The following is a 23,610-nucleotide window of genomic DNA, read 5'->3' as shown; positions in this document are numbered from 1 at the left end:
GAGAAACTGTATGGGAAAAATAAATATAGTCACTGATCTGCACAGTGGGGTTTAGAGAGCAATCTTTTCAGTTTACACTTTATAAAATAAAATATGCACCAGGGCTACATGTCGGACAGCTGCAGACACGTACAGTGAAGATATTTGAAATAATTGAACTAAAACCAAAAGATTCAAAAGCATGTCTTCAGCTCAGGAAGACTCCCCTTTCCACTCCAGAAATTTATAATGAAAAGTTTTATTTATCCTGTTTTGTGGCAAGAAAGCTTTTAGGAATGCCGTACTCCCTGAAGGCAAGAGTCAGCAACCTAAGAGGACTTTCAGTATCCTGGACTACAGCAGCAATACATCTTCCCCCCATGCAATTCCTCCTCTGTTAAAAAATGAAGTAATAATAATAAAAATTACTACTTCAGAACCCAGCTGTCTTCTTTTTATTGCCTCAGAAAAGCATAAACCAAAGTGATGCTATTTTTTGCCCAATCTTCTGTGAAGGTTGAAAATTTTACAAATATAATTTTTCAGGAAAAACTGTTTTTAAGAGACTGATGGTATTGCAGATCAAAGGTTTATTTCTCAAGCATTTGCTTAAGTCCTATTCATTGCTCATGTAAAAAAATTACGTAATTATAAAGTAATTTCCAAACTGAGTTTGGTGAGGCACACAAAGGGATGTTTACTTTCCAGTGCATCATAACAGTAGAAGTGTGAAACGAGACATAGTTTTGGTACTTAGTAACTGAGGCTTTCTTAACTAGTACTTTTTACTGGGTCTTACTGGTTCTGCAACATTAACAACAGTCTAGATATTTAATTAAGCTATTAATTAAGTAGAACTTCAGACACAAATCAACAACAGATCAGGTCACATTTCTGTAGGATCACCACCAGGCTTCTTCTCAAAAATATATTTTACAGTAATGGCAAAGAAGAAAATATCATTTACAGTAGACAGCATTTTAACAGAACTTATTTACTTTGTGCATTTGACTCAGCAGTACTCCTTCTGACATCAGGGAGGACAGTAACATTTTCCTGGTTTGTGAAGGAAAGTATTACAAGAACAGAACTGTTCACGAAAGAACAAGCAACTTGTCCAACTAGCCAGACAAATAAAAAGGGGAGTTACTTTTTTTTAAAATTCTGTTTAAGGACAGGATTTAGTATTTTCTAAATAAACCTTTCATCAAGAAGAAAGCTACCGTTTTGATTAAAGCACAGAAAGAGGACAGGTGCCATGAGGCCAAATTAGAGGCCTGCAGTAGATACAAATTTACCTCTGAGTACCAGAATACCAGATTTTTATCATCATATAATTCCATCATTAAAAATATTAATTGCTTCCCACAGGAGGAGGTTTAGTTTCCAGTCTACATTTGAACTCCTAGAGCAGCATTGTTTCAGCTGTTTAAAAGCACCTCACGTTGCTCTAAGCTGACGGGTGCAGCTCCACAGGACCACAAGGCAATCTGGATGGGGAGCCGCAGCTATTCTTCACCTGAACTCTTTCCTGGCCCAGGAACCTGAAAGCCTACACCCCACACAGCAGTCAGATCTTTTGTTCTGGCAAGGTGAGCTCACTGAACCCACTTCACCACCCAAGGTAACACAGAGGGGCAAAGCATCAGATTCCAGGCAGCTCAACCTAAGTATGCTATGCAGAGCAAGGCACTATTCCTCCTGTTAGGGCCACACATGATATCCTAAAAGGCTCTCCCTGAATTTAAAAAAAAAAAAAATTACACTCATCAGTGATTTATTAAACAACTTGCATCCAAAAGTTCAATTTGGAAGCTATGTACTGACGGAATACAATAGAAAGTATGCGCCATATCTCTTAAGTCTCTATTGAGAGATACTCGGGGACTGTTTTTGTTAAAGCCCTTCCTCATGTTTTCTTGTATTAACTCTTTTTCTGCTTTTTTTACCAAGCCACTTCTTGTAACAGCTTTGTTTTCTGAAACCGTAAGTTACCTCGGAAGGTAACAGTATATTCCTCATCTCAGCCTCAACCAGTCTTGCCCAGCCATGCCTACAGGCAGACCACTGACAGTTTCCCTGCCGTGAAAGCAGAAAAAGCTACCTCCTACTTGCCACAAATGAAGATGATGGGAGGATGAAGCATTCAAACAAGGGGTGAATTTCACCTGCAGCTACTGAGAGAATTGCTGTCTTCCGATCTCATTCATGAATGTCATCTTTTATATTAAACCCTAGCTAAAAGCTTCCTTGCTGTCACAGAAGGCTGCAAAAGCAAACACAATAAAAAAGGAGGGACTGGATCAACTCAGATAAGCCTATAAAGAGGTTTAGAAAGGTATGTGCCCTCTAACAGCCTTAATACAACACCCATAGATGCTAGGGAAGTACAAAGGGAACAGAAAGCAGTCAGACACATGGACTATCCTTAAACAGCATCTCCTGTCACCACTACTGGACAGCAGATGAATCCAGAAGGGCACTTCGTATGGGTCTCTATTGCTTATCGATGGCAAACAGCAACATCTCTTGACCCTGCTGCACACTAATGTTTTTAACTATTGCAGAGGTAGAAACTCTCATTTTACCCTCCTCATATCACCTAGGGTGTGATGAACCTCCCACTACACACCCTTACACCTCTGACCAGTTATTTGATCCAGCAGATTGCACTAGTGCCTGTCCCAGAGCTTTCTAAACTGCAGCAGAGCTGAACTGACCTCTGGACTTTCAAAAGCATCTGTGAAAATTGGCAGCTTGAAGAGAACTATGAACTGCAACATGGGGTGCATGCATCCATAATTGTACACTAGCAGATTTTTGGAAAGACCTACTATCAATTTGTATTCTGTTCACACTTGGAAAGATTTCTTTGCAAACAAATAGTAAGAGGTTCTGTTTCTGGGCATAGGGGGGGTTTTTTGTCTCTTCCTTTTAATCTAGCTGAAAAACTCATTTTGGATAAAGTGATGGCATTTTTCTGAATCTTTCCTGCTTCTAGAAACAGGATTTACCAAACCTTTTCACACTACCTCCTTACTGGGCTTCTGTTAAGATCTGAAGTGCAGAAAGATAATTTTTCTTTTCTGAATTTATTCTAAGGAAATAGAATGTTCTGTTGTCTGAAGTTACAGTTGTAACTGAAAAAGGGAAAGGGAGGGAAGAAGGATGTGGAAATCTTACTTGTCTGGGTTTTTCACTCTGAATGTTGCATTAAGAGCTTTTAATCTGGAATCTGCCTGAAAAAAGGGGAAAAAAAGCTTTGTTAATTTAATGCAATTAAATTTCAGTGACAAAAAAAATTTCATCCTTCTGGCAGCACCATTAGAAAAAAAAATCCTGCCTTCCTGGCATATTTCAATCTTCAAACACTGAACAAGTTGACAATAGCTGCCCCGCGTCAGACTTTTTTATTAAAGTCAAAAAACTACGCTATTTTTGTGAACTAGGATGTAAGCAGTATCCACTAAAATTAAGCTGGTATAATCCAAACCCCACAAAAATAGTTCCTTTTTAAAATGTTACACAAGGCATAGAGTTAAGATACACAGCCCTACATTCTTTTTAGATGAAGCAATTAGGTAACATAAGACCATATGGACAAACTATTTTATATTTTTCAAACCAAATAAAACCAGTGGTAGAGTGACCTCTGTATGGTCTTTATTACTAGGAACAGTTCCCCAATGAAATCAAAATCTTGTACATGGTGTTCTCTTATTTTATGACTTGCTTTACAGAAAATATGTAATTTGTATATCAGAATACAGCTATATTTAATACAATATTCTTTTCTATATCACAGCATATAGATCTCTACAGAATAAAGTTCAATACCTAATTAAGAAGGTAATTGGCTACTTTACTTTGAGATGTTGGTTTTTCAATGATTGCAACAGCAGTATGGAATCTCTCTAAGGAGTTTGTGAGGATTTTTTAAGTTTAATTGAACATTAAACTGTGCAACAGGTATTTACTTTTAATAAGACACCAACACAGATGAGCTATCGGAACCTCATCCACAGGGGTTTCACATCACCACAACTTTTCTATATGGTACTTTACATACAACTCACTCAGGGCTCATCTATACTGCATGAGAACTCCAATTCAAGGAAAATGGCTGGAGTTTACTTTTGATCAAAACATCCCTCTTTTTAGTGAAAAAATACATCTTGTGACATGTACAGATTTCCTGTATTGCATTCTTTTATCTAACAGACTGTGCCACAACTGCTAGCAGGAAGTTACTTCAGCAGTATTTGTTAGTGCTGGTACATGACACAGGAATATTTTGTGCACTGTTACGGCCAACTTGGAGCTCGAAGAGTTATTTTGAATTTGACAGTGAAGGGAACATAGTGTTTTCCCAAACCAAGAACAGAGCCCTTCCTTTAGGGCCCTTTCAATAGCTTCTACAGATGAGACAGTCATGGTTTGAGACTGTTCCACCTTCCACTGCACTGGGGCTGAGCAGAAAATATCTGTATTTTAATATGACCACAGGTTTCTTTTACCTACAACCACCTCTCAATCTGAAGGGCACTTAAGAGAGCATCCAAGTTTATGGAAAAGCAGTTTGTTTCTTGCAACTAGGATGAGAGGTATTGATGGAAATCTTGCTAACTTCGGCTGTCCTTCCAGTCAACAAACCACCAATACAAAACATAATCCATAAACCAAAAGGTAAGTGAATGAAACCTGCAAGACTAAGACTAATATTGGAAGAAAAGAGGTTCATTGTTACCGCTACATACAGCGCTCCTCTACAAATATCTTGCAAAGGGAAGCCAAAGGCAGCATGGGGAAGCATGTTCAATATAGCACAAGGAACACAAAACACTGCAGTAACTCCAACTCCCAGCCCAGACTTTACATTTATTCAGAGTGCTCCAGGGGCTTGTATGTCCTTGGACCTCCACTGCTCTATCCCCACGAGTCATTACACAAACCAGTTAGAGCATGTGTGAGGAGTACATGTAGGTACATCTGAATGACCTGAAATCTCACAGAAATATAACAGTACAAACACCACCTAGATACACTGACATTAAATTAGAGCCCTTCCCTCTAAGCAGCTATTTCACCAAATACTGTATTTATGTTCAAACAGCAGGCACCAAAGCCACTCGAGTTTGTTGGGACAGCATGCACATTTAATAGGTTCACACCTGAAAAGAACCGCTTCCTACATTACAGTTAGAGGGCAAATTTTTGCCTTTTGTTACAGACATGTAGTGCTCGGAAGGAAGAGTTCAGTAAGCATACAAGCACTGTCAGGCAGGAACCAAGATCCTGTCAATGCTCAACAGTCTATGTAGGGTTATTTCCTTCTTGCCGTTAACAGCACAGCAACTCCCACACACCACTTCTGAGCATTTGCACCACACAGAGTTACACTGTTAGAAAAATGTCTGTCCAGTCTTAAACTTGATTGAAGACTGATATGCACAAGCATTTTAGAGATGAACTCATCAAGTGAGGTACAGTTGAGAAGTTTTCAGACAATTAATTCCTACTATAATCATTAAGTAAACAAAAGAAAGGGAAATTTTCTCTTTCCTAAAGGAAGGGTTAAAATCCCAAGTGACAAATCCCTTAACGAACAAAATTAAGTGCTGGGGGTGGGAGGGAGGAAAGGCGTGATTTAATGATACAGTTGGCAGAGTAAAAGTCTCCAGCATCAACATTCAACTATAACATGCTACACTGCATTAATGTCTAATTTAAAGTTTGTTAGCCTGGCTCAAACCCTTTGGGACAAAAGACACATCCTGCTTTAATGCATCAGCAGCAGACACAGCAGCAGCACCACATAAACCAGTGGTCTGATTCTTGTCCAAGACATGTAGTGAACAGAGGTTTGTCCTCCAGCACAGTGCTAAATAACCTCCAATCTTGAGGGGTTTATACTTCAGATGTTGAATAAAGGAAAGATGCTTTTTCCCAGGCTTTTGTAAAAAAAGTTATTTTTCTTTCCTAAGAGAACTGTAAAACAGAAACTATATGCACAATCAAATCTAGAAAGGAAAACAGGACTTGCTCATCTATCATTTAATCTACAATATGGTTTCAGCTAGGCAAATATTCTCAGCATTCTGCTATAAGTTTTCTTTCATACACACACCACTGTGTGCACTCCTGAACATACCCTGCCAGTACAAACTTTCTGAACTCCTGTGAGTGTAAGCTGAAATAAAGATGTGTTGAGAAGGAAAACACAGCTTGAAAGCTTTACATTTCTTGTATTAGGAATACTAACAATACACAAGCCCTACCATGATGGAAGAGACTTACTGTCAACTTATTGATTGTCAGTATCAAAGTCCCTTGAACACTGAGGATAAGAGCACCAGTGATTTTCTTTAGCTCTCACTATTCAGAATAATTCTTCATAATCCACCTAGTTTTCAGTTGTGATTTCATGAGTTGATCCCATTACCATGAAACAAAAGCTCAGTATTTGTCTCCATATAGTAACTTTTCCAAGCACAGCCCAGCAATCTATCAGTTTCTCACAAATTTTTGTCCTGTACAGACACACGACCTTTGATCATTTATTCCTGCAAGTCTTCCACCAGTTTACCCAGCCATGAACTCAATGATGTCAGTGGGGACAGTACTACTTCAAGACACATTCTGTTAAACAGTAAAGGGGCACTAAATCCATCTGTCTCAGTCCCTTTCAGCAACTTATCCTTGTAGAGAAGTCCTACGATTGACTTTTTTTGGTTTTTTTCTGACAGCTTGAAACTCTTACCAGGCTAAATCTGACACCCATCTTTAGAATGATGCTAAACTAAACTGACAATGTACAGAAGCACTGCTATGGACTCAAGTTCATTCGTTTTAAAGCTTATAAGGATCATAATTCTACATTACTAGTAGAACTACAACGTTGAGCATCAAACAGAAGTACATATTAACAAGCCTGATAAAGAACATAAAAACTGAAGTCTTACCTATTTCATGCCAAGAACACTACTGGTTTCATAGGTACAAGTATATATAAAGCAATGCCTTTAACACATTCTAACAGCCACTGTCTTTCATAAATAGCTTAAAACATGTTTGCTGGAGTATTTCTGTGTCACAGCAGTCATGAGACAAACAATTATGATAATTACCTTTAACTGAAATCCAGTCTCATTTACCATTTCTTTCCATCCACCTTCCTAAAAATGCAGGAAAAGAACATTCAGTTAGAGTGACTGAAGAGTGCCACAGCTTTAGCAAGTCCCTGTACCAGAAAAGGTTCTCCAGTAAGCCTGGGTTCTGCTTCAGCTACCCTCCCCATGTCTTTTCAATAATGTGGGTTAGGAATAACATGTCATTATGTTGTGCTTACATACTAACCTCCCCCAAAAAACTCTCTCTTCTTCACTACTCAATTACCTCATTCTATCAAATGGGGGCAGGAGCCACACAGCTTTGTCTGAAGTAGCTCAGCTCTTTAGAAAAAAGTGTAGTTATCTATCAGATTATTTGTGAGATTATCTGTTAGATTATCAGCAGCTCCAAGGACCTTTGCAGTTTGAGGCAGAGAGCCCCCAGAGAACATACAGGTGACAACTGCTTACAGTGCACATGCAGTCACCTCACTCACACGTAGTGGTTGGTTGTCCAGTTTTCAGTTCCCACACATTGGTGCATCTACATACTACACCGTGCTGTGGTAAACACATCTACTCAGTCTGCTATTTGGGAAACTCTCATTGAAGCACAGAAAAAAGAAACATCCAACATCTCCTAAAGCTGAAAACTGCAGAATGCAATGCTTTAGCTGACAACTGGATCACAACTTTTGTGGTAACATATTGTATTGGTTTTGGACCACGATACATATGAATGGATCATGATTCAAAGTGCAAAACTAAAGAAACCATGGCTATCCAAAAAGTGAACTGGAAGTCAGTACTGTCTCTGCAGCCAGCAGTATAGCATGCTAACTATTTCAGCTTTAGTCCTAGGGAAGCTTTCCCAGCTAACAAACGTTAAGTTCCCATTTTGCTGTTCCAAAGAGTTAGGAATTCTCTCTTAGGAGCCTTAAAATTAGACTGGAAAAAAGTCATAAGGTGCATCAGAAGGCCAGCTGTATAACTGCAGTGGGCTGAGAAACTTTTAGACAGACAAGCCTTTTCCACCTCAAGTTTATTCACATTGTCTATCCTTCTCCTAGACACAGAGCAACCTATGGGTCCATGGGAGGGAAGAAGAGCAAAAGTACATTAGCTTAATTAAATGATCACTGAAGAATGTATTTAGAAAGCACATCACTTTACCTGTGTTAAAAATGAATAAAATATTTTGTCTTGGCAAAGGACAGGATGTGAAGCCACACGTAACAAGAAGTTTTCCAAACCAATTCTTCTTCTTTCCACAAAATCTGGATCCATATTATCTGCTGACAGCTTATGCCAAACGAAGTCAGCCTATTTAAAAAGAAGAGTGTTAATAGCAAATAAGTAACAAACAATACAAAACAAGCTGCAGCCTCAGCTTCCTTACCCTTTTTTCTGGCAAAGGTGGAACAACAATATGGGGATAGGTAACTGACAAATAATTCCTCAACAACTCAAATTCACTGTAACGTCGCCACAGGGAGTCCACTGGGGCACACTGTCCCTCGCTCTGGGACTCAATAGCTCTGAAAGACAAAACAGTAAATTTGAGCATTAGTAAGCTATCGCATTCTCCCTCATACAATCAGTACAATTACAGCAAAGGCCCTAGAAACAGTTACCCAGTAATGATTATTGCATAACTTGTCCACAATCTAAATTAACCATAATTAAATTCATATCTACACACTTCATTTAAAAATATTTATAATTTCTGCCTGATAGCACTCGAATTTTTTAGGAACACAAGAAAATTCAACGTATTTTCATCACACTACAAACAGGAAGGTCACAGTCAAGTATATAGTCACACCAGTGACTTAGTTCATATCACTACAGAATTAGAATATTTCTCTTGGAACAGTGTCAGGCTCCAAGCCAGCATGATTTCAAGAGCACCTAAAGGATACAGAGTATTATATGAAGGAATTTACTATTCAATGGAAAAGTCTTCACTTGAGAGGATAAAAATTGTCTTGCCTGCAACAGCTAAAATAGTTAAAAAGATAACTTTCAAAATATTTAGAAATTGTAAAGGATATTTTTAGAAAGATGTAGCAAATTTCAAAACACTTCCATTTTTTTACATTCAAAAGTGGTATGTTTTTATATTTAAAGACTAAGTACATGTACTCTAACAAACTAGCTAAAGACAGAGTAAGCAGGTACAAAATTGATGCATCTGAAAAATTTGTTGAAAACTTAAAGCCAACATCACCTAGCAAGGTATTATAAGATTTTATATTACTATAAAAGGAAAAATCATGGAATATTATAGGACTGAAAAGTAATAGACAAACTTGAAAAAAAAAAAGTCATTCTTCATACAAGACATTTAAAGCAACAGAAATACTTTGCAACATCATAAAATAAGCATCAGGTCAGTAACACTTCTTGGCAGTGAGCATATGCCAGAATAAACACAGAGAGAGAACTCAGACAAGGCACTTAGCAGAAACCAGTGATGCCTATGTCTACCTTAGTTCTTATATTAAGTGACTAACTAGCATACAAAGCACTGGCATAAACCTACATGAAACAGTACTAACTACATTATGAGATTATCACATATTAGTTGGGGTTGGAAGGGACCTCTTTCCTTCTGCAGTCCAACTCCCTTGCTCAAAACAGGTTACTTAGAGCCATGTCCAGGTGGGTTTTGAGTATCTCCAAGGTCAGAGACTACCACCACACTGGGCAACCCACTGTCATGTTTGACTACCCTCACAGTAAAATAAGTAAAAAAGAAAAAGTAAATAAATCTTACATTTAAATGAAATTTCCTGTATTTGAATTTGTGGCCACTGCCTCTTGTTCTCTCCCTGTGAATCACAGAAAAGAGTTTGGCTCCACCTTCTTCACCTCCCCCACCAGATATTGATACACACTGTTAAGACCCCCCCCAAAGTTGTCTCTTCAGAGGCTGAACCACCCCATCTCTCTCTCCCAGCACATCAGATGCTCCTGTAACCTTCTTCATGGCCCTTCACTGGACTTGCGTCAGTATGTCCACATCCTTCTCGTACTGGGGAGCTCAGAACTCGGAATAAGAAGTTATGAACTACAAGTACTTACTCATATGGTACTCCATAGGGCAAGGTACTACATTATTTCTTCCAGTGGAATTCAGGCTATACAATTATTGAATTCATAAGAACTTTCTGGAGCAAAGTTTTAAAACATCTAAATAACACACAACTTATTATTTAAGCTATTCTTAACCACACAAGGTTGGACTTCTAATGAGCTATTGAAAAACAAACAATCCAACTTCAGAATAGCCCCTATTATTTAATACACATAAACAAAATACAAGAAGCCTTTCACAGACATTTCTGACCTCTCATTACAGAATCACAGAATCATCCAGGTTGGAAAGGACCTTGAAGATCATCCAGTCCAACCATTAACCTCACACTGACCGTTCTCAACTCCACCATATCCCTCAGCACTATGTCAACCCGACTCCTAAACCCCTCCAGGGATGGGGACTCCACCACCTCCCTGGGCAGTCCATTCCAACGTGTAACAACTCATTCTGTAGAGAAATGCTTCCTAATATCTAGTCTAAACCTTCCCTGGCGCAACTTGAGGCCATTCCCTCTTGTCCTGTCACTTGTTACTTGGTTAAAGAGACTCATCCCCAGTTCTCTGCACCCTCCTTTCAGGGAGCTGTAGAGGGCCATGAGGTCTCCCCTCAGCCTCCTCTTCTCCCGACTAAACCCCCCCAGTTCCCTCAGCCGCTCCCCGTACGACCTGTGCTCCAGACCCTGCACCAGCTCCGCTGCCCTTCTCTGGACACGCTCGAGTCATTCAATGTCCTTTTTGTAGTGAGGGGCCCAAAACTGAACACAGGAATCGAGGTGTGGCCTCACCAGTGCCCAGGATGCCATTGGCCTTCTTGGCCACCTGGGCACACTGCTGGCTCCTGTTCAGCCAGCTGTCAATCACTCCCTGTTTTGCCAATTATCAGGCCTAGCATAAAGGACGCAGCCGGCATAAAGATGAACCAATAACCAAATTGTATTTGATACAAAAGGGTCAGTACATGGGTGAGCGCTGGGGGTACAAACAAGTCAGTCAGATTATACATAATTGACATCAATCCCACTGACCCCAACAGCGACACTGCACGACCAACAATGGGTGGAATAAATGGTGAAATGCAGTCTCCCATAGAAGGGACGGGAGACAGCCGAGTCAACAAGCCAAATACATAAGACCAAGGAAGCCACACACTGAATCTCTACACAGCCTGCATTTACAAAGGCCAGACCTGACTGGAGCCCAGTTCCAGGGAGGTCCTTCCCCAACAGGGAACTCTGCACAGGGCATCCACCTCACAGACAGACACTGCCCCTCCTGCAAGTGGTCCCAGCTTTTATCCCTCAGTGGGACACCTGACCTTGGGTTACTTAAAGCGGGACACCTGGGGCTCGTTTACCCAATGGCTCTGTCTGCAAGGCTGCCGCACCCTGGAGGGAAGCCTAAAGGCAAACTCACCCCCCCTTTGAGAAGGGCTGTGGGAATCACCCATGTGTCAACCTTAATTTGGGGCTTGGGGTTGAAACCCCAGCATTTCACACCCCCCCAGGTCCCTCTCTGACTGGCAGCTCTCCAGCCACTCCTCCCCAAGCCTGTAGCGCTGCTGGGGGTTGTTGTGGCCCAGAGGCAGCCCCCGGCATTTGGCCTTATTGAAGCTCACACAGTTGGCCTCAGCCCATGGCTCCAGCCTGTCCAGGTCTCTCTGCAGAGCTCCTGACCCTCGAACCGATCAACACTCCCACCCAACTTGGTGTCATCTGCAAACTTACTGAGGGTGATTTCAATTCCCTTGTCTAGATTATCAATGAAGATGTTAAACAAGAGTGGCCCCAAAACCAAGCCCTGGGGGACACCACTCATGACTGGCCGCCAACTGAATTTAACTCCGTTCACCACAACTCTTTGGGCCTGGCCAGCCAGCCAGTTTTTTACCCAGCAAAGCTTGTGCTCATCCAAGCCTCAAGCAGCCAATTTCACCAGGAGAATGTTGTGGGAAACAGTGTCAAAGGCCTTACTAAAGTCAAGGTAAACAACATCCACAGCCTTTCCCTCATCCAATAAGCAAGTCGCCCTGCTGTAGAAGCATCTGGTTGTCCCACACATGTTGTATGATGGTACTCAGGATGAGCTGCTCCATCAGCTTCCCGGGCACAAGTGTCAAGCTGACAGGGCTGTAATTTCCCAGATCATCCTTCCAACCCTTCTTATATATGGGCAACATATTAAAGAGCAACACCCTTGCTATATCATCATTTAACAACAAAAAAAAAAAAGCAAAAGCATGGTTACATCCTGAGGTTGAAGTAATGTAATACAGAACTATGCAAAGCGAATTTTTAAAAAGTAAGGCAGAAGATTTTCTGTCTATCCTTGCCTTGTGGAAAGGACATTTATTCCTTGACTGAATCTGTAGAAAAAAAATTTCACAAGCAGGAAGAAAAAAGGACGTATTCATAAACATTCAACACAAACTGCTGTAGATTAAAACTGTTTGAGACTGACTGAAGAAAAAAAGGTGACCACACTGCTGACAGCCACTAAATCGCCCTGCCAACATCCCATAGAATTCTTCCCTGTTAAAGTACAAACAAAGTTGCACTGCAACCACAGTTTTGAGGAGAGTAAATTCATCTTAGCACTGAGCTGACAGGCTGTGCAGCATTCCTCCCTGCAAAAACATTGCACAATTTAAACATTTCAAGAACACTTCAGCTAAAAGCAGGTATCTATGATTGTACTATTGCTGAGTTGAAGGTAAAAATTTAAATTTGAAGTTGAAGGTAAATTTAAATAGAATTAGGAATTAAGCTGTTATGTCCCAGAAGATTAGTTGTTTAGTTAAAAGCTGAAGGCACAAACCTCACTTTCTTAGATGAAACTCGCAGCAGGGTTTGGTAAACAATGCAGCCATTCAAGTCACTCACATAAAAGAACTTCAGAATTAGGGATCCTTTTAATCTCCATCTTCAGCAGCTATCAAACAGTTGCACTGACTTGCACCAGGGGATTCAAGAGCACTACTTCTTCATGGGTTATTATCAACCCTTAAGCAAGACTGCCACTATCAATACGTCACAGGATTGAGTGGACCATTCTGAGAATATACTGAACAAACTTGAATAGGGAGACAAACACAGGCTGCCCTGAGAACACAGCCACATCCAGGAGGACCCATCTGTGCTGCAGAGACAGATGCTGCTGCACCAGCAGGAAAGCAACAGAGACTCACCTAGAGCTAGGCAGACATTGTACAGAGCAAAGCAGACTGCAGCCACCCTTACTCTAAAGGGAGGAAGATCACAGATCCAGATCTCAGATGTAGAACAAGGAGTTCTCCATAATATAATGGATGTTCTATCAGCCAAGAATGAGAGGGAAAAAAAGCCTGCAGGATGCATTTGGTCTACTGTTTCCTGGACGCAGCAAATGCAACCCTGAGACTGGCACTGAAGTTGTGTTTAACTAGCTCTTCTTTCCAGTTTTGATTTTTATGTAATAAGAAAGTTTCATTATTCATTTGTTTTTAATTTAATGGAAGTTTAAAACTGTATCACCTTGTCACTAGAGGGAAGGCTAGGTGTGCACACGCTACTGACAGTTTATGGCAGCCTAACACATTTCAGACATACAGCAGTTACAGAGGTTTAAGAAGTTACCACCAAAGGTAAACTGCAAGAAGAACCGTTCACTTTATTTTTTAAAATGTAATTCTTGTTTTTCTTGTCAATATGAGCCCCTATGGAAAAGTACTGTCAGCCGCAATTATTTTTCATCTCCACTTAATTTATTCTACAGGCTTACACTGCCATGGGCAACTTCAAATACAAAGTTTTCTACCTCCTGAATGTGAAGTACTTAGAACTAAATTCATTTGGCTGTTACATTCCAACACACCATGTAGTTAAGTGTTGTCCTTCTGCCTCTAATCCAATCAATTCCCAACGCAGTGCAAGTCCGGTCTTATATTTATGACTTTCTGAATAACCTAGAACATCAATGAGGTCAGCACAGAAGAGAATGAAAAGGAGTTTATCTTTCAAGGAAGTTTCTGGTCCAGACATTCCTACTTTGTTTTCAGTTGCACTTCTGTAGAAATACAACTCTGCAAGATGTTAGAAAAGATCTTGGGGAGGAATGACTGGAGAGCTGCCAGTCAGAGAGGGACCTGGGGGTGTTGACTGACAGTGGGCTGAACATGAGCCAGCAGTGTGCCCAGGTGGCCAAGAAGGCCAATGGCATCCTGGCTTGTGTCAGCACTAGCGTGGCCAGCAGGGACAGGGAAGGGATCTGACCCCTGTACTCGGCACTGGTGAGGCCGCCCCTCGATTCCTGTGTTCAGTTTTGGGCCCCTCACTACAAAAAGGACATTGAATGACTTGAGCGTGTCCAGAGGAGGGCAACGGAGCTGGTGCAGGCTCTGGAGCACAGGTCGTACGGGAGCGGCTGAGGGAACTGGGGGGGGTTTAGTCTGGAGAAGAGGAGGCTGAGGGGAGACCTCATCGCCCTCTACAGCTCCCTGAAAGGAGGGTGCAGAGAGCTGGGGATGAGTCGCTTTAACCAAGTAACAACCGATAGGACAAGAGGGAATGGCCTCAAGTTGCACCAGGGAAGGTTTAGACTGGATATTAGGAAGTATTGCTTTACAGAACAGGTTGTTGGGTGTTGGAACGGACTGCCCAGGGAGGTGGTGGAGTCCCCACCCCTGGAGGGGTTTAAGAGTAGAGTCGACATAGCGCTGAGGGATATGGTGGAGTTGGGAACAGTCAGTGTGAGGTTAATGGTTGGACTAGATGCTCTTCAAGGTCTTTTGCAACCTAGATGACTCTGATTCTGTGTGAACTATCCTACATTTTGGTAGTAAGCATTTGTAAGTGGCCTCAATATAGCACTCTCACGTCAAATACAGTTACAGTAATTTACATTAGTAGTATAAAGTTGGGCAGCTTGTCTTCCATAGTTGATCTACCTTAACTCATCCTATTCTGGCTTGCCATTCGTCCACACACCCATTTTTGCCAAGTCAGCTTTAGCATGTAAAAGTTGATCTGTAACTTTCTTAGAACTTCCTGCATTCAAGAGAGTCACATTTAATAAGTTTCAATAGTTTTAACACCACAAGTGTGAGAAAAGGACTAAAGAATAGTGCTCTGCTACAAGCAGGAGAAAAAAGAAATCAAAAGAATGGAAATTTAAAAGCAACTTCACAGATTCTAGTCTGTTTGGGGAACTACATACACTCCCATAGCACAGATTACAGGTTAGAAGAGAATGCACTTAGATTTCATGTTCCTATCCTACAAATATTGAAGGAAGGTAAATACACCAATAGGATCATCGTGTATTTTAATAGTGTAGCAGTACATTAATCCTTTGTAAGGCGTCAGGTCCACACACCATAAGTAAGCTGTCATTATAAGAGATACAGCCAGAGACAGACAAGAGAATGTGCCAGTGTAAATTACACTCTTAATGCTTTATGACTGTTTTGTAGAGTTAATTATAAACTAGAAGCAGCAAAGACCATGTGGAGCCTTAACTATGCAAGAAATTTCTCAACATGCCAGCTATATCAGCTTTCTATTTGTCAGAATTAACAGGAATACACCAGTTTTTTAAAAAACATGAAAAAACACAGTAATCATAGTAACATCTCAGTGTGTGCACACACAAGCAGAAAATTATATGGGAACCAAAATTTTTAAAAGGTCATCTTCAGCACTTCAGCAGGGAAGGACTACAGCTTTATAGAGAAGCCTAGTCCTGCGTCAGAACAAACCACTACTACCCATCCTGTTACTTGAAATTTTGTGTCCACAAGGGACCTCAAGAACTCAAGGAGGAAGGAAGCCAAGTGCCAGACCAGATCATGCTACTCACATCTTCCCTGCCCACAATGAAGAAACTAAGGAAGTTTACTAGATCTAAAGCCTACCGTCAATTCATTCTGACAAAGCAGATCTGTGGACAACAGGCTAGGCTTCCCTAAGTTAATCAAGCTTTACAACCCTTATGAGGGACACACAAGCCTCACATTTTACCCTGAAGAGATTCAATTACTACTAGAGAACCTTGAAGGTCAAGCCTGCCTGCGTATTTCCTTCTTTTTTAAACAGCATCTGATGCAGCCTTCTCAGTGTACTGTGTTAAGCAGCCTGATGTTATTTCTCTTCTCAGATCATACTTACTTCCTTTATTTTAACATGCATTTATTCTCACTGTCTTAGAAGGGTGAATGCTGCCTTTCTTGGCTGTAGTTGTTGCTTTTATCTTTATATAACACAGTTCTTGTTTTGGGTAAAAAGCCGTTAAGTGACAACAGGTAAAGGGAGCAAATGTGACAGTAAAACAGGTAGACAGTTATCCAGAGAAATGTCTGGATGTTCTTCTTCACCCAACATCCCACTGCAAAAAGCTGCATACTAACAGTTGCACCTCAGTATGAGTCTGCCACCACACTGCCGCTTCTCTGCAGGATGGGCATCCCTGCTGTCTCTGCCACCAGCAGCACCTGCTCTAGTAATTTTTTTTTCAACAGGCTGTGAAACTTCCAGTTCAGTTCCCGGAGAGGGAAGACAACATATCAGGAGGGCAGCTGTGTAGCACCCAACAAAAAAACTATGCTTTTTAAATTAACCTACTTAATAAATTTAAGACACATTCTGAAGTTATTAATACTAGTTTAAGATTCCCCCTTACACCCAGACTTTGATAAAGTAAAAGCAGCCAAATTCTGCTCTCTAGAGCACACAGTGCTGCAGGTAAAGAAGGGAAGCAGCAAAGTCCTTTACAAAGCTGTGGTGGGAAAGTACTGTACAGCCCTCAGTTATGAGCTTGCATCCACACCACTGCCTTTTAAATGAGGTAATAAGAGTTTTAAACTACACGGATGGATTTAGAACAAGCAAGCAAGATGAGAGAAATAATTTTTTTTTAATCACACCAAAAAATGTTTCCACCTGGTTACATATGAGACCATAAAATATCACCAATTACAGGGGCATTTCTCCCCAGGAACCCCGTTCCAGAAAGGAAGTAGAAATCCACAAAGGTACTCATTACACTTAATACCTTCATTACCATCTAATTTTTTAGACCACATTATGAACTCCACCATTAAAAATGCAAGTACTGCAGACCAGTTTCAATTAAGATTATAATCACTTGTTGACATTTAGTCAAAATTCTCAATTTGTTTTGGTTTTAAAAACACAATATAATACTTGTATAGTCTGCAGGCAGGAAAACCATATGTTTCCCCTCTGAGTACAGTTTTAACAATGCAAGTTATTCATTGAATGAACCAACCTGCCTGAAAAAAAATAAAAGAAAAAATTGAAACCTTCAGCTTTTACATTCATAACTGATGTTTTACGTGATTAGAAGATTACATTACTTCAGAAGCCACGTTCATTTGCCTTAATTCAAAGTGCCAATGAGAAAACTTTAGTCCATCTAATTAACCTCTTCCCATTTCCCATTTAAAACTAATTATCTTAAATGAGCCATTAAACAATTCTGAATGCAATAAAAAGAGGAATGGCTGCAAAATATTAAATCAGATGAGCAGGAAATACATCAAGTTATTTCCTTGTAAAAGCAATCACCTCTTCAATTGCAGAAGCAGTAACTCTGCTTTCAGCCTTTGACCTTCTACTGTACAAGAAGTGACACTTCCACTCCCCTCCAGTGGACAAGGTTCACTCTCTGTGTAGAGGAACACCATTTCGGAGGGCTGGGCAACTTTTTCCATCAGCTGTTTATAAATGGTCTCTGTATTTGGGCCTCTCAACAGACGGAAGAGCAGATCAACTATGTGCTCTGTAAGGCATCAGAAGTTACCTGGCAAGCTGTATGGCAAAGAGGCAGTTCTCTCAACAGAAGACTTTCACAGCCAGGTGATTTTTTTTTTTTTTTTTTTTTTTTTAATACCAGTACCCAGCTTACTGTATTTAACTAAAATATACATCTACTAAGCAGATTAATTATTCATAGTATCAATTAAGTAAAAATCACCAGTAAGTTTTCAACTCCTCTATCTTCTTTCACCTCCTGACTCTCCCCTGTTGAAAGCTCATGCTGAATTCAGACTTTCTTTCTTTTTTCCTAATTCCTAATCCCTCCTTTGAAGTGAGCAGACAAGTCCTCAATGACCAAATCTGCATTTTGTTTTTTATCAGAAGACAACATACCTCTGCAGGCATTCATTGTGTGCCTCTCCCCAGGAAACGCAGGCCTGGGCTCTTCACCTAGCCCAGCGAGGAACAAGAGACTATGGGAAAGGAACTCAAACAAAATGTAACAAAGGAAGAACTCCTGAAGTCCCATGGTACAGCACTGCTATCACTGAACTGTGACCTGGTTGGCTACTGATTTCCAATTTTATTTCTCACAGAAACCTTCCTTAGAAGTCCTTACACTTTGCATGGGCAATCCAAGGTCTTAAGTGAGAAACAAGTATCACTCATGTCACAATTTAACTATTGGAAAACTTTCCAAATATTGAAAGTAGAGATAAGATTAGTAACTTCCCCAGCCATACTTGGGGAGCAAAAAGGAAATACACTGAGCCACCCTGTCAAATCACTTCAAAACGAAGACTAGTAGGGCTGGAAACCAAGGATCCTGCTATTAAATAGTCAGATCAGGCTGCACAAAGTTGTGTTACTTTTTCCTAAAGCAACATTTTTAAAAAACACAACAAAACACACTCCAATCATCATATTGTGTGACCAGGAGGACCAAGCTAGAGATCTGAAAGTCAGAAGGGACAGAGACAAAGTTAGCTAAATGGAACTGTCCTACTACTACAGAAAAAACTGTTTACTTTAAAGAAGAACATGAAAAAAGAGGCATCCCTGCCTGTATTGTAATTAAAAGTCCATTAACACAGAGCACTCAAAGGTGCTCTGCATGCTGATTAACTTTCAGCTCTGCCACAAAACACAAAGGGTACAAGACCATGAATCAAATGCTGGGTTTTTATACTATCTCAGTTCTTGTTGTTTCATGCAGACTCTGGTATTAGACACAGCTGCCTAAATTTCTTAACAAGCAAGCAAGTCCGAATTTAAGTGAGGTCCTGGATATTTGCAATTTTCCTTACAGAAAGCAAGTGATATGGTGAGCATCTGCATCTCAAGAACGAATGTTTAGCTGCACATCTTAATTATAAGCATTTATAGTTGCCTTAATGCCATTTCCCACAAAGAGGTGGAAGTGTTCCTCTGTTCTCATGGGGAGAATATAAAAACTAAGTTATTTTTAAATAACTGTATAGTTTAACGGAAGTTGTGATGCAAACTAACTTCAAGACTAATTGAACGGAAATAGCTCAGCACAAAAATCTAATTAGCTAATGCAGAAAGGTATACACCAAGAATAAAGGGAATGCTTTCAGGAAGCTTTCAGGAAGCATGACCCTTGGAATTTGCTGAGGCTCTGTGGTCTACACCAGTAGAGTTTGTATTGTCTCAAAGAAACAGATCTACATCAAGATAGAATATCACTTAAAAAAACCCAATCAAAGCCACATAAAAATGTGAGAATAGTAATAAGCCTTTTCATTTTGAAAAGAAAAAGGAAGCAACACCATCACTTGCATTTTGGAAACAGTTTCATCAGCACTAGTGAAACTAATGTGTTAAAAGTTTAGGTACTCAGCCCCTGTTCTGTAACAAACATACAATGGTTGTAATTGCATCCATCTTGTGTCCCTTATTCACTCAGATGCAGTTCCTCAATTCAAACAAAATTAAATCCTAGATAGCAGTAATTGCAGTACCCCAGTTCACATAAATGTAATGCAACTATTATTAAGTGGTCTTCCTTTTATATTACTATAAACTGAGTTTTATTCTTCAGCTACAAAATATCCTATTACCCACAGACAAATTGCTGTGAAGCCCACCTACAGCTACAGGCTCAGCAGGAAGCACATTTAATAGCCACCAATTATATTTATGCAAGAAATTTTGCCTTCTCAGCAAAAGGAATAGAGAACCTATTTTATAAGGGATGTGACAAACCCACATTTTCAATAGTTCTGTGACAAACATGTAATTGGTCTTGGTATTTGCTGACCACAGAACAAAATAAATCTTAATGAAAGAAAGCAATCCGAGCAGCAAAATACAGTTTTGCCACTATGAAGGAGCCACTGGGAAAGATCAGCAGGAGTGAGATTAAAGTAATGTAAGGAAGACTGGGAAAGGAGATGCAGTCAGCATGTTCTGGGGCCACATAAGGATGCCCCCAGAGTACACTTCACATCACAGTTAGACACCAATGATACCGATTTTCTTCTCTTTTCCTTCAGAAATATCATTAGAAGAAAAGTAACATTACCTATGTGAGAAAATGTGATCTTGAATATCAATACACTGTAAAAGTATTTCTTTAAACATCTGAGCAATTGCCAAAGAGCGCCAATATTTGAAAAATATGATGTATAACTAGTTTGGATTTTATTCTGAAAGTTTAGCAAAAATATAGTAAATGTATGCCAGTAGGTCTGCAGTCATTGCGCCTGGTGTGTCCCTTCACCAGCTGAACAAGCTAAGAAGCCTCTGAACTAGTAACTTGAAGACTTATGTGATAGTATTACAATTTGAACTCTTCAGAGCCTTCGCAAAATGCAACTGCTTTGTTTCAGAAGGTTTTATCTGTACAGCACATCATTCCCAAGATGAGGCCCAAAGGTTAAAACTGTTAATATAAAGAAGAAAGACAGAACTCCTAATAAAGTCTAATTTTGAAATGCTTGCTTCAGCTGAGTTAACACGATCCTGCATAATAGGAGTCATCTGTGACTGTTTGGGAAATAACAGTAAGTTAGAAGATATTTTAAAGCTTTGTTCCCTTCTCAAAACTTTAAATTGCAAGTTGTATTTGTGGCACCAAGCATGTTTACCATACTTGCAATATTAATCTTAACAGGAGAAGACTGAAAGCAGTAAGTTCTTCAGTGAAAGTTTAAGCTAGTATGAAGGAAGAAAATAGTTAGTTAACCCTAACCCTTAGAACATCTTCAAGGAGTATGTGGTGATCAGATCAAGCAAAACACTTCAAAATATGAGCGGAGCAGTACATTTTGACCGCATGACATAAGTCATGAGACTTCTTTATTTTCTTGTGACCTCAAACAAACCTTAACCATTACTTTAGACCACAGTGCAGAACCTCTCTCACATACAAACTGCACATAAAACCTCACATACACATATGTAAATTTCTCCAACCCATGTCAAAAAACCAACCCAGCAGTTGTCGACACCATATTAAAGCAACATCATTCAAGCACACATTTTTCCACCTAGCTCCAAATGAAGAATTACAGTACACCAGCATTAGTACTGAACTGGAGATCAGATGCCAAGTTTTCAGCGGAAATATCCTCCAGAGTAGGTTGATAATCACATAACAAATCATAAGCCTGCTAAACCCTCTCATCAACTGTACCTGAATATTTTTAGGGGTAGAAGGAGAAAGAATCTATTTAGAATAGCACATCCACATACTCTGAGAGCAAGTTCTTATCACCCACCTTGTCTCAATGAGGTAAGCAGTGTATGTTTCTTGCATGTTCACAGCATTCCTCCCAGTTCGTTTCTCAGCTTCTGAAACAGTGATTTCCATTTTTTTTGCCAAACAGTCTTCCATCTTTTTAGAGAAGGAAAATAAAGGCTCATGTAACATTAGCCACACAAAGTAAAGGCTACTAACCCTCCCTCCCCTTCTCCCACACCGTATTTGTTCAAATACAGTAGGTCTCTGTAGGATAAAGGCTTTGGCAGGGCCTCGTTTTATACCTATATTCTGTATCACACTTGAAAATAAAAAGAGAAAAACCTGCTTTGGGGGGAAAAAACTCAGAGTCAACAAATAGACAACGTCAGGTACCAAAAGCCATCATGAACACAGAAAGGAGAAATATTCTTCTTACAGGTAACAAAGTAACCTTTTTCAAAAACAAACAAACTAAGCCCAGCACTTTCTATCTAAACATTCCCCAACTACCAGTGAATTCCTCCTCAGGACACCTGGGACACGCGTAACCACCTCTTCCCTTTCACAGGAAACAGAATACATCCGGACCGAGATGTTTTTCTTTTAATCTCTCAGAGGAGGATCGTTATCTTTTACACATCGGCGGGCAGAAGTCAAGCAGGACCACACACCCACCCTGAAAAGGCACGACTGAACTGAGCAGAGAGAGGGATTTATTTGTGAAATTAAGGTGGGGGACACGACAAATTTAAATATAATTACAAATAAAAACAATAATCTGGCACTAGGGAAGCGGGCAGACGGTGCACAAAGCCCCCCGACACCGGCCAGAACGGGGCTGGAAGCAGAACCCCACAGCCGAGGGCCGGGCTGCACAGCTCTGCCCCGGGCGCTCCCGGGCAGGGGCTCGGCCCCCCCAGGCAAGCAGAGGGAGGGCTCGTCCCACCTGTAGCCCCTTCCCGCCGCGGCGGGCAGCGCCGGGCGACCGCTGGGCTACCGCCCGGCCCCGGCCGCCCCGCGCCGGCCGAGCCCCGCGCCCCTCCCCGCCCGCCCCGGGCCGGCGGCCGGGCAGCCCGCTCAGGAAAGCCCGGTGCTCGGCCCCGCCGGAATAGGCCGTGCCGAGGCCGGCGGCCCGCGGGGGGGGCACCGCCCCGCCGCCGCCACCCCCCGCACCCTCACCGTGGCTACGGGCTGCTCCGGAGGCGGGAGGCCGCTGCAGGGCCCGGCGCCGTCCTCCTCGGGGCGGCTATCGCTCGGCTCGGCCTCGGCGCTCTCCATGGGGATAAGGGGCTCAGCCGCCTCCCTCCGCGCAGGCGCTGAGGCCGGCTCCGGCGGGCAAACTCATCGCAGGTCCTAGAGCGAGCGGCCGGGGCGGGGGCCAGCGTGTGTCCGCCCGCCCGGGGCCGGCGCTGCCCACAGCCGCGGCGGGGCCAGGCGGGCGGCCCTGGGGCTGCGGCGAGGCCTCCCCCGGCCCGCCGCGGCCGGTGCCCAGCGGTGGACTTGGTCTAAGCCCTTTGTAGGCTGTTGGCGCCCTGCCCGGGTTCTGCCCCAGCCCGCCGCCTTAGGACCCGGCGGTGGGCACCCGCCCTGATGGCGGGCGCGCAGACACCCCTCGTTGTTGGGATGCTCGGATCGCCCAAAGCTGGGCGGCGTGAGCCTCCGGCCCGGCAGAGACCTTCCGCCGCCCCCTGGGTGCTCGTCCTCACTCACAGTTGTAAATGTTTAATGTTTCTAAGATGTATTTTTGTTGTTGTTCCTCTCTCGGTTCTGAGGTCACTGAAGAGTTTCTGATGCACCCATGCTGTGTCCTATCTTTCATCCGTAGCAGGACAACTTGTCATTTTGCTTTATAGAGTCTCTTTCAGCAGCTATTAACTTTCCCTCAGGATGTTTGTTAACATTAGGCAGCTCGGGTTATTTTTTTAAAGCCCAGCAGTCCGTTATTTCCCTACTCTCACTC

At 41.6% G+C, this 23,610-nt stretch overlaps 1 protein-coding gene across 1 annotated transcript in view; it reads right to left on the bottom strand.

Annotated features, from left to right (window-relative positions):
* SNX4 (sorting nexin 4) overlaps positions 1-23,269 on the bottom strand; it is a 37,920-nt gene extending 14,651 nt beyond the window's left edge. Inside the window, exons 1-6 of the mRNA XM_074910954.1 lie at positions 22,830-23,269; positions 21,688-21,803; positions 8,488-8,626; positions 8,262-8,411; positions 7,107-7,154; positions 3,163-3,218 (exon numbers count right to left, since the gene is read on the bottom strand). Of these exons, the coding sequence (XP_074767055.1) occupies positions 3,163-3,218; positions 7,107-7,154; positions 8,262-8,411; positions 8,488-8,626; positions 21,688-21,803; positions 22,830-22,928 (608 nt within the window). The 5' untranslated portion in view covers positions 22,929-23,269. The remainder of the gene's footprint in view (positions 1-3,162; positions 3,219-7,106; positions 7,155-8,261; positions 8,412-8,487; positions 8,627-21,687; positions 21,804-22,829) is intronic.
* Positions 23,270-23,610: the final 341 nt, after the last annotated feature.

This window comes from Athene noctua, chromosome 7 (genome assembly GCF_965140245.1).
Source record: "Athene noctua chromosome 7, bAthNoc1.hap1.1, whole genome shotgun sequence".
NCBI classification, from domain to species: domain Eukaryota; kingdom Metazoa; phylum Chordata; class Aves; order Strigiformes; family Strigidae; genus Athene; species Athene noctua.
The sequence above is the reverse complement of the archived record's forward strand: the minus strand, read 5'-3'. Positions and strand labels throughout refer to the sequence as shown.